This window comes from Puntigrus tetrazona, chromosome 23 (assembly GCF_018831695.1).
Source record: "Puntigrus tetrazona isolate hp1 chromosome 23, ASM1883169v1, whole genome shotgun sequence".
NCBI lineage: Eukaryota > Metazoa > Chordata > Actinopteri > Cypriniformes > Cyprinidae > Puntigrus > Puntigrus tetrazona.
The window spans coordinates 14,185,321-14,197,567 of record NC_056721.1 but is presented as its reverse complement, the minus strand read 5'-3'; the positions used below and the strand labels follow the sequence as shown (position 1 = coordinate 14,197,567).

The window sequence follows — 12,247 nt, the reverse complement described above, 5'->3', positions numbered from 1 at the left end:
GTTAGTCTGACTTAAAAATAAGCCAGACTAAATTTCTTATGCAAGTACATAGTAGTTAAGGGCATCTAATATAAGTGTGACAGGATATCATCAAATAGGACTAAGCAGTGAAGCTGAAATTTAGGAAATTGTAGGTTGATGTCTAATTTTGATATAAGAAATATAAGCACATGTGTTTAATTATATCTTTTTCTCTTTTTCTTTACAGATACTAAAAAACCCCATAACACTGATTCCTCTTGGCAGTTCAGTTGCATGAAGTTTACACGGCTGTTAACTGAGTGCTCAGAGCATATTATAATCTCCATATATCACATCAGCGCTGAATATGTAAACACAGTTAACTACAAACAGCCACATATAGTTACAGTCATCATAAAACAGAAATTAGAGTAGTGAATCATCCACATTGTCGCTCCACAGAAGTGTCCTTAAAGACATAAACGGTACATACACAAGCACACACTATTCCCTCTACTCACACATATACACACGGGGCTCTGATCTCCGAGGAGGAGTCGGCTCTGAGAGACACATCGACCTGAGAAAAACAAGCCCAATGGTCATAATGAGAGGCTTTTTATTACAGGCATTGGTATGGGGCGGGGGTGCGGAGAGCAAAGAGGGGCTGAAGGAGGCAGATGCTCGGCTCTGTATAATCACAGCCCCCCTCCTGCGCCGCTGGACTCATTTGTTGCATTTCATTTGCGGATCTTGAGATTAAATGTGATGCAATAATGCCATCTCTGGAATACCTGGGGGCGTTAGTGAATCATTAAGCACTGCACACACACGTTCGTGTGATACACCCACATAAATGCACAAACAAAACTGTCACACGCGCATTCTTGCACACGCACTTGAGGAACAATAAGAATCAGCAGCGGGAGAAACTTGCGTTCATGCGGCTGCTTCAGCGGCACTGTGGGTGAGAGGGGGTGTGTTTGAATCCCGCTGGAGGAGGCAGTAACGCCGAGGATGCGTCAGGGAGCATGACTGCTGCCGGAAAGGGGCATGACATGATCTGTCAGAAGGCAGTGTCTCTCATAGTTGACCTCTGTACGCAGGACAGCCCGCGGCTGGACCACAACACCTGTGAGGAGTTCCTCTTTCTCATCTCCAATCAAGAGTACAACCACAAGGACTCAGGTAATGACCAGACCTTTGATTTAGATTCATGGTTAGGCTGCTTGTAGAGTGGATGCTGTTACTGATGGTGGTTTTCTGAATGAGTATCTCATTTAAATCAGAAATGGTTTTATTTTGGCTCGGGAACAACTGTGCCAGGTTGGTATGAAGATAAAAATTACTTACTCGGGATAGCATCACTCACGGTTTGAATGCGTTCCTGTGTGGGTTGTAGTGGGAATAATTATTTAAGTCCACAACTGCCAGCATTGCCAGACAAAGATTCCTATCAGATGATACTCTTAAGAAAATTGCTCTGGGAATAACAGTTTCAGTGTCCCCGAGAGATAAAAATAGTTTGGATTTGCCACAGTGCTTATGAACCGTGACAGAGAAAATTACTGTGTGCTCACGCTTTTATCAGAATTATGTTGTATTATTAGTAGATGTGGACTAAAATGTTTGATCACGTGCGGAAGCCTTATCTGAAACCTCTTCTTTTTTTTGGCAGCAGGCATAGATTTAACATTTTTTCTTGAGTTAGGGTCCCATTTATCTTTTATAACATAAATAAACTCCCTTTTTTGGTAATATAAAGGGGTTTGGAAAGATGAAATTAATGTGCACATAAAAATTAAGGGCAATCATTTTTTTAAATGCATTGCATTAAAAGCAGACATGATAAATTTATTAGAAAACAGTTATTTTAGAAATCATATTAGTAATCTTTTATTACTATTATTATGTTGTTATTCTTTGTTAATATTTATAAAGAATTGCATTGAAACCGAATTTGAAATTAGATTGAAATATTTTATTGATATACTTTTAAAGCTCATTTAAAATAGCTGCTTTTAATGTTTATTATATTTAAAAACATTAAACGCACAAGCTGTAAAAGTAATCTTTTGCATTAAAATGAATAAGGCAATAATAATAATTGCATAAAATGTAAAACATTATTTTATGAATATTTTTCATTCTAACCTAAAAGGTTTTAACATTATGTATATTTAAATGTATTCTATAATGCATTTTTGAAAAGTAAAAATGTATTCATTTAAATTCTTAACCTTGAGGAGAGATTTGACGTGTAAGGGCTTTTTGAAGGTCTCTTATATTATTTAGCTCCGTTCAATCAGTTTGCTTGCAACCAGACTGGAGGTATTTTTGGCCGGTTTTGTTTTTGCCGTTCTGCCATGTCGATGTGTTGACAGACCCCTGCTTGGAAGAAATGTGTCAAGTGAATGTAGACAAAAATCTTGTCACTTTGTATTAACCTCACTAGGCAAATCGAAGGCCCTCCAGCCCACCATTGGCATCCATGGCTGAGCCGTGGGGGCACTAAATGCCACGGCATGTTATCGGACCATCACTGTGAATCACTAGTGCCAGATAAAAGCTGAATAGAGGCTCTTTTCTTATATTGTTGAGCAAACCAAGTGTCTGGTTTCCCTCAGAGGGAAATGTCAAGCAGCTTGCCGTGTTTGAAAAGTGGAAAGAAACGTTCCTCGGGAGTAATTCTCATGAAAAATATCACATTGTGAGATAATTGTGCGAGAAGGTGATAATCTTGCTCGTCTCAATGACAAAATGTTGTTTTTGTGCTATATTTGTTTATCATTTCACAGCATTTTCTGCTGCCTTTTTGCTGGCTGCCAAATCATTGCAATTCTGTAAACATGCCAATTTTCGGTGTCTTCGAATGTCAGAAGCCTTGTCTAAGACCGAGGCATTCAACATGTGCTTCTGTGATTTCTAATCTCTGGCAAACTCTGGCGGATGCGAAATTTGAAATGTTCTGACAGGGATGGAAAAAAACAATAACACATTTACGTGTTTCATATTCAAGCATGTCTGTTCCAAGCGCACTGAGGTAAATACTACATGGCTCCAGGTTAGTTTGAAAGTGTTCCAGCGTGAAAACCTTCATGGGATTGGGTACTGAAGCACAGATACTGTTCAGGGATGGCAGGACACAATGTGTGGCTGTGGATGATGGATGGAAAGCCTTGCACAATCCTATTAACAGTCAACAGATGTCTAAAGATGAGACGCCCAGTAAAGGGAAAAAACAACAATTACCTCTATGAGTTTGGAGTGCTGTTTAACTGAAAACAGACTGACGCCCTCACAGTTGTCCTTGTCCGTATGCAAACCTATTGAAATGATGGATGCCGGATCACAGGTGATGTTAGATTTCCACATCAGCCCTAATTAGATTGTATCTCATTTTCACAATCCCATCATGGCTTTATTAAGCCAGGCTCCCTGCAGAGGACATTAGCTGCAGATGATTATTCATTAGACTCTGCTGCATTCTTTGAAAGGATGGAGAAAGTTTTGCATTGCAGGTGTGGGGTTGGGGAGGGGGTTGGGGCGGTAAGCAGTATAATATAATAAGCAAAATAAGCCACTTTCTCCGTCGTGCTTTAGAGTTTTGCTCTACATGCAAATACGTTTTCAATAATTCATATGCGTCTCATCAAGTCTGTTATAGAAAACACCGTCTTTACCCCGCAAATTGGCCAGCAGCCATTTTGGCTCGAGAAGATAATAGACTTTTGCTGCACTGGTGTTAACGGAGGCAAATAGACGCTACGACAAGTCCAACAGCACTGGCTAATTTACATGATTATTATGTGTCTTTCTGACACTGGGGTAATTGTTGCTCTGTGTGTTGTTGGAGCTCGAGCTTGAGGGGACTGGGGTCTGAAAAGAGAAAGGTGTGAAAACCAGTCTGTCTGATATAAGTACAAGCTGCAGCTGATGGATACGAATAAACCGTGTCTGTACAAATCATTAAAACAGCTCGCCCTTTACAGTATATAATCCTTAGTTAAGCATCTTCAATAATATCAAGCTTCGCTTCGAAGTCCAGACACGTTATGAGATACTGGCAGTGGAATAGGATATGCTATATATAAACCAAACCGATGTGTCTGTATAATTCAATTTGATAAGGAAATTTTACATGAGCAAGAGTGATGTGGTTCACAGATGTGCTGGTATTCTGTATGCATTTAGCTAATATTGCTTTTATTCAGTAGTTAAAAACAATTAATGCTGAGTAACTTGCGTTAAAAACACAGTGTTGCCAGTTAATTTATTTTTTATATTTCTGAAAAAAGTGACAACAGAAATCATCTACAAGGAACATAAATAGTAAAAGGAAAATCGCAAAGTTAGTTTCAAACTACTAGACAGTATGCAGTTTTCTTTTTTTTGTTCCTGTTTAAATTAGTGATTTTGAATGAGAGTGTTGGTTGAATGATTAATAGACTCACTCATAATGACAGTCAGTTAATTGGTTCCTAAACAAATCAGTGATTGAATTTTAGTGAATTATTAAATTATTTCCTTATAAATTCAGTTGCTGCATCCAAAAGCGCATACTCTTTTGAGTAGGTAATTTTTTTAAAAACCATTGAAGTAGTTACTTTGTGATTGTTAAAAAAAACCCAAAAAAACATTATATATATGATTTGTTTAGTATGAATATAATACAGGCCGTACTACATTCATCATGCTGCCATTGTCGTGTGGCTTACCAGCATGAGTTACCATCTTCTGTCATTTACAAATCCTCCCCCATGGCCTCACTGGGATGGTTAGGGTTGGGTATCATTTGGGTTTCTTACAAAACCAGTGCCAAATCGATATTTTTTAAATGGTGCCTAAACAGTGCGTGAACTGATATAAAAAAACAAACAACAACAAAAAAACACTATTTCCCCAAAAAGGACTGAATGGCTATTAGAACTATAAACACATGATGTCTGTTTTATTCATGAGGTATGCATGAAGATAAACAGAAGAAATAAAGTTTTGAATGATATCACAAAGATAACGAACACACAACTTCAACAAATGTATGACTGTGATTTAAGCCATCTCTCTAATCAGTGTATTTTTTACAGTAGTGTATTGGAAAATATTTTCTGCCTCATTCTGTGACAAAAAGCTGCATCACAAAAGAAAGCATCTGACTGGTATTGTGGAACAAAAAGGTTATAATGATCTCTTCTGTTGGACAACAGGTTTAAAAATGTTAATACAAGGGATGTTTAGTTTTAGGCATTTAATAAAAGCATTTTTAGCTTAGCTAGTTAACAGAAGGCTAATGTAATCACTGTAATCACGTGCTCCTTTGATGCTCTTATGTCCTAAGATGTGTTTTTAAGTCGGAATGTGAAAACAACATCCACACTTGAGATGCTGCAATGATTTGTTGGGTTTGTCACAAGGCACTGAAATAAGAAACCAAAATCTGCTTTCTGTTTTGGTTTGGTACATACTGGTTACTTAGGTACTGGTGCCATACTGTTGCCAGGTTTTGTTACCCAATCCTATGGATAGTTGTGTCTACTCTATGCACACTTACGAATGTAAGTATGTCATCTGATTAAATTTTTATGGACACCTACTACTACCACTATCATTCTTGAATGAATCAGTGTTTTCAACAAAACCTTTTAGTGAATGATTCATAAAGGCCATCACTTGCACCTACTGACATAATTATATAAGCTTCAGAAAGAATCTCTGAAATAATATAATATAATATTTAACACGACCTTGTAATAAGATCTCCCCCATTCTCTTTTAGAACGTTAACGAAGGTTTTCTTGCTCATCTCAAGAGCGATGAGTGAAGAAAACAGAAACACATTGTGCCATTGGTGTCTCCATACAGAAAAGCCTATTCTTGATCTGACCAGAACTGCAGCATAATAGAGTCAACTTACACCATCTGCATGACCAAAGCTGCAGGGTAATTGCTAGACAGATTAATGAAGGGAGGGGAGAGGTTGCAGAACCCTCATTGCTAATTGGGTGAGAACACTTCATGCTTTACAGGCCAAATTTCAAGCAAATTCCACTGCTTTTATGGCCTAAGAAAGAGTATACTTTTTTGAAGAAAAAAATGAGTCATTAGCAGTTACACTCTATGACCCTGTTTACACATGGTATTAAGATCCGTCTCAGGTGAGCAGATTACTGCTCAAAATCTGTAGCGCAACATGAGTCATCATCAGTATATTGGAATATCTCCTTAAAGCTCATTTTGCCAGTGCTTAGGGATGCGGCAGAAAATAGATAACCTTAAAGCTAACAAACTTTAACTAAAAGCCAGAAATGTGAAATTCATGGGAACTTTCAAGTGGGTTTAATTCATTAGAAATGATTTCGGTTTTGTGTACTTATTATTCATTGTGTTGTGCAGAGCCAATCAATCATTGCAAGTACATTATATGACATGTAATATCGTCCTTGCCAGTGTAATGCAAATGAGAAAGCATGTTTGGCAGCAAACTCTTCCTCTCATTCTGTGCCATGCTGTGTTAACAGACAGTCTGGGTGTTACGGTGCAGCAAGAGCATCTGCTCCAACAATGACAAAGCTTTACAGACGTTATCTTCCCTGTTTCCTGCAAACTGCTCTGTTGAAGAAGCTGTGTTTTCTTGTAAAGTGTTATCTTGAACCCCCTGCAGTTATGCCCATCACAGCAGAGGCAGACATTATGGGCATAATGCGAGCGGGCAGAACCGTACTATCACGGTACATCAGGGACAAAAAGAAATCATATCTCAAAAAGAGATCATATGTGAATGATCTTTCACAAGCATTAATTACATTTTTGTTGTTTGTTTGTTTTTTTTCTTTTTTACTTTGCATGTATAGTTTGTTTTTGTCTAACCTTGTAAAATGGCATTTAATCCATGAATCTTTTGTTTGAAGGACTGTTTGTGTTTTTGCTTTAACAAATGGGATTGATAATTGAAAAAAAATGATGGCCACTGTCTATTCAATACTCTGAACATAAATGAGTGTATTGTTAAAAATTAAAATATTGTGTAAAAAAAAAAAAAAAAAAAAAAAAATATATATATATATATATATATATATATATATATATATATATATATATATATATATATAGAGAGAGAGAGAGAGAGAGAGAGAGAGAGAGATTTTTCACTACGTATTGTTTTGTTGTTGTTTGCCCTGGGACTACAGAGAAAAATTAACCACCCTGACTCAATCTGTCATATTTTTACATTACCTAAACAAAAATTCTAATTGAATCCTGAACTACACCGAATTTTTTTCAATAAAATACTTTCCCAATTCCACCTGAAACTGACCAACAAGTAGCAAATCATGATTTACAAAACATACCGACAAATCATTAATTAATTTTCAAAAGACGAGCCCTTCAGTATGTCTCACCTAGAAAACTGCACTCATCAAGTGATTGCATGGCATCTTTAAATTTCAAATCAGAGAAATTGCTTGTGAAAAGATCTTTGACTGAGCCAATCAGACAGTAATTGAAAATTTATGAAAGGATCAAACGGCATGCGAGTAGAAATTTGGCAAGACAGGCCTATTTGATTTGATTAATGCAAAGCCAATTGTATATGTTAGAGAGGCATTTGCAAAGGAGTTGGTTGACATAAACTCCTGTAGATGATGTGAAGGTGTTGATTTGTTATGCTTATGACTTTATCATCATAAACTCTCCTCGCAGCATAATCTTCACCTTTTTGTATCATATATTATGATTTCATGCTCTCTGGCCTTTATAAGACACTCATGACTGCTTTTAATCATGCATGAAAGTTGGTGACCTTTAGGTCACTTCTTGAAATTCCAACATGCAAATCTAGAATCCATAATATTAATTTTCTCTCAGATGACCGCCTTTCACTGCGACGTAATCCAGCGAGGCATGTAATTACGAACAACATGAATGTATGTTTCCCTGTGATGTCAGTAACGTTCTTCATTGGCCTTCTGCTGCTTTAATATTCAAAACCTTGTGAAAAACAAGCCTCTCGTTCAGCGACAGCACAGTGTCTGAAGCCTACTCAACAATAGACAGCAGTCCAAAAGAAAAGCATTATCTCTCCACAGAAGCACTCTTGTAATGACATTGTGGATTGAATTGAGTTTGGAGTGCACTCGTCACCAAACCACAGGTCCGCCTCGTAAAAAAATGCATTTGTGAGTTGAGTTAGATGTAATGTAATTAGAAAATGTGTGATGTACATGGAACAATGTGGAATGAACGCAGTAACCATTAAAACAGGTGCTGGAGGGTGCGAGTAAAGGGTCGACATATGAGACCCACGCTGCATGTTAAACAGCTACGAGAAGTCATCGGTGGCTTGAGAGAAGGAACATTTTGCTCCAAAGGTCTGATATGAATGACTAAAATGGATGGTGTCTATAAAACATGATGAGATCTCTGCTTTGTCTGTCACCTGAGGAAAACTTGCTTTTTTCCATCAGTGGCCAATAGCAATATCTGTTTGTGTATGCAAGCCGATTTCTGCCTCAAAGTAAAATAACCAAATAAATAAATGAAAAACAAATGGGAATCCTATTTATTTTTTCATAATTGAGACTTGAGATCTCACAGTTACAATTTTGTATCTCTATATCTATTGTGGCTTCTTATCTGAAAACTGTACGTTTGTCTCACAATTATTTATTTGTTTAGTTCTTTTTTGTAGCCATTGTGTCTTGCTATTTTAAAGTGTTGTAATTACTGATAGGAAAATAGGATTGTGACTGCCTGAGGCCACAGCTCCAAAGACACTGAATGATAGGAGATCAATCCAGAGGAGCTAGCGTTGATTAGCTGAACAATATGGAAGATTTCTGCTGACTATTATACTCTCTCAAGAATTCAAGAGAACAAAAAAACACTTCTAGCTGGAAAACTGCTGCTCTGGCGGGGTCTGTATCATGACTGTGATGTCTTAAGTTGCCAAATATAGAGAAACTGTGAAAGAAAACTAAGATTACTGTCAAAGACTAGCATCACTTTAGTCTCCGTGCCATTTGGAATCAGAAGGATTTGAGGATTTCATTCAATAGCCACAATTCAGTGGATTATGCATTGTCCACTGTGTCATTTTTCAGTCAGCTGCGTTTTAGTGCTTCTCTGTTCCTCGCTCGTTCTCCCTTTCTTTGTAGCAACCAAACCGTCTGGCTTTGTTTGATCAGGGAAAACAGGGAAATGGAGCTCTCCGAAATGATTGTGCTTTCACATTAGAGCTTTAATTTGGCTGTTTATTTGCTGTGAAGTTAATTGAACTGCCAATGAAAGTCATTGGCTCATGAATGTGCTTGCAGACAAACATGTCTGAAACCCAATGAAGCAAATTCCCAGGGACGTAATAACTGTAGGTTGTCATATAAAACACCTTTTGCCACTTTTTTTCCCCACAGTGCCCTTTTCAGATCATTTTCACAAGTCCATCCTTAACCTTTTCTTCTCCTTTTAAGTATGAGAGGCAGTCCAAATGTGCTTTATTAAAGGATTGGTGGATTTCGACGGGTCCTGAAGCACTCCCAAAACATCTGAAAATAACCAGGAGGATTTTGATTTTGATTTTACTTTTCCACATCCTGAGTCTCTAAAGCACGAAGCTTCAATCCCGAGCCTCTTTTGCTTTGAACCTCTCGCCCAGAATCTCCCAGCAGGCTTCCAGGTGCTGTCAGATCTGTGTCATGCTTGCTGCCAAAGATGACCCGAGGTATAGATATATGGCTCATTAGAAAGATGAATGGCATGTCCGGTGATGCCTGACCCTGGAGCCACGGCTTGTGAGCATTCAGGACGCAACTTCGTCACATTTTGCGGATGCTGGCGCCGTATTTCCCCCGGAGGTGCTTTAAAAGCAGAACCTGTCATGCGGGAACTTTATTGTCAAAAATGAAAAATTCCGATGTGTTCTTTATTGACATTCAGAAACCATCTCATTTGTCTTAAAAAATACAAACTTCCTGGCATCTGGCATGTATAAATAAATGGGGCTTTCTTGTACAAAAAGCTTGACTTGTCAGTGAAATTGCCCACAGTGTCAGACTTTGCATATATTTATATTTTTACAAAAGAAGATTAAATGTTGCAACAAATCGTTGTCTGTGACTGTTATATCCATTTAATTTTTCACCAGTTAAAAACAATTCTGTCGTCAGTCTGATTCATGTCATTCCAAATAGTGCAGCGCAAAATGTGAAATATAGTTGTGCTACTACATTTTTTCCATGCAAACTTCTCAAGACACTTGAAAAAGACACTATAAGTGTAACATTACACTCTATTTTCTTTTTTCCACAAAAGTAAATCAAATGGGTTTTGAATAACATGTGTGAGAAATGACAGTCATTTTTATGTTTGGCTGAATTCCCCTTTTAGATACAACTGAGGACATGCCATGAATTCACAATAACTTTATTTTAAAATAAGAAGACACCTTTTTCCTTTGTAAACGGAGCCACAAATGAAGGGAAATGAAATCAATTCTGTCATTTACCCACATTCATATCAACCCAAACAGACTTTTTTCCTTTCTTAAGTGGAACAAAAAAGGCTTTAAATAGTTTCAAGCTGGAAAGCACCAAAGCACCACAAAAGTGTGTTTTTGAATGTCTTTTCAGTGTTCCACAGAAGATAGTAAATCAAGTAAGTTTTGAATGACAGAAAGGTGATAAAATTAGTGATTTCCATGTTTGGCTGTAGCTTTTAAGTTCCTAAAATGATATATGCTCCATAAAAGTGCTCTGTTAGACATCTAAAATGTCTATGATCCACCGAAGAAAAGAAAACAAGTGGGTTTTGAATGACACAGGGGTGAGAAAATAATGAGAGTCATTTCCATGTTTGGCTGAACTCTGCTTTTATATAAAACCGAGGACATGCCCTGATTTCACAATAACAATTCTTTTAGGCTAAGCAGACACCCTTTTTCCTCTCTAAATTAAGCTACAAATTAAGGAAAAATCTATTTGGTAATTGCAAAAAAAGCTGAAAGAAAAGGCAATTTTACACCACAGTGCTGCTGAAATTACTCAGGGGCTCTTGTGTAGCGTTGCATACATTATGTGAATCAAAATAGCTCTCATTCTTTAGGGCTGCTGTAATGGTTCCAGTTTGAGAAGCACGAGGTGCGCCCTGGTGCAGAAGATAGCAGCGGGAGGAAAGTGGTCCCAGGGTTTGACTGCTCTCCTCATTGACTGTGCTCAGCTGAATGCAGCTGATAGGGTGATGGTAATCTAGACGGAGCGAGGCAGGGGGGAACCGCTATCTCTCCAGCTCGGGTGAAGTTAGTGCTGCAGTGTGGTTCAAAACCCACCGTGGACGCGGCAGCCTGAGGCTGAGGTGAAATGCAGCCATTGGAATATTAAAAAGGTGGCGTGTCTCACACATGTTCTCTATCCATCCATCTTTGCAGCTGTCACGGCTCTCTTTAATCAGTCCAAACTGCATAATCATTCCTTTTCATCCATTGACACGTCCTAAACTCAATCGATCTCCTGCATTCACAAAATATGTTTGATATTCATGAGGTTGCCTCATTAATATGCATGCATCAAAGTTATGCAGCACCGCTGCTTTGTTATTCTACTTACTTGGATCACAGCTGTTTCTCTGGTGTTTTACATCTCTGCCCCTGTGACAGAGGTCTGTGCCCTGCGTGTTGTGTATTGCGCCGTACGGTGCAACACCACTGGGATTATGGGAGTGTGGAGTGTTTGTAAGTGTGCGTAGAGCTCAGTGAGGGATCTGCCCCCAGCCTTTCGCCGTATCTTGCTGACTGGCTTGCTCTGACTGCCATAGAAACTGGGTTCTTAAGCGCGGTGGAGGCTCATTCTGCTTGGGCGCTGCCGAGCGTAAGCATCACAGGAGGAGAGAGAGAGAGGGGGAAAGTGTGAGAAGGAAGAAACAAGTGTTGGTGAGTACAAAAATGTTGGACCTTTTTAGAGTAGTTTGCATTTGTTTGAACAGCTTGTGAATGGGTTTGTGCTTCAAGGGAGAAACAGGTTGCATGGGCATGCTGAAACAAAGAGGCTTCCTATACACGTGCTGCTTTGATTTTACAACTGTCTGAAGTAGTTCCTGCTGGAATATTTTGATTATGCTAGCTGAATCTACCTTTAAATGCTTTTATGGTAGATTTTACCTGGTCTCTTAAGATCTTAAACAACAACAAAAAATAGCTCAAGGTGGTCAGGCTGAAGCGTGGTGACTGTTTAGACTAGCTAAAGACTAGCTTACACACTTAAAATGGATTTTCCAGCAGGTGTATCAATGTGCGCAT

At 38.3% G+C, this 12,247-nt stretch overlaps 1 protein-coding gene across 1 annotated transcript in view; it reads left to right on the top strand.

The window, feature by feature from the left end:
* Positions 1–880: 880 nt before the first annotated feature.
* syt6a (synaptotagmin VIa) overlaps positions 881–12,247 on the top strand; it is a 46,165-nt gene continuing 34,798 nt past the window's right edge. The window contains exon 1 of the mRNA XM_043225302.1: positions 881–1,149. Within this exon, the coding sequence (XP_043081237.1) occupies positions 993–1,149 (157 nt within the window). The 5' untranslated portion in view covers positions 881–992. The remainder of the gene's footprint in view (positions 1,150–12,247) is intronic.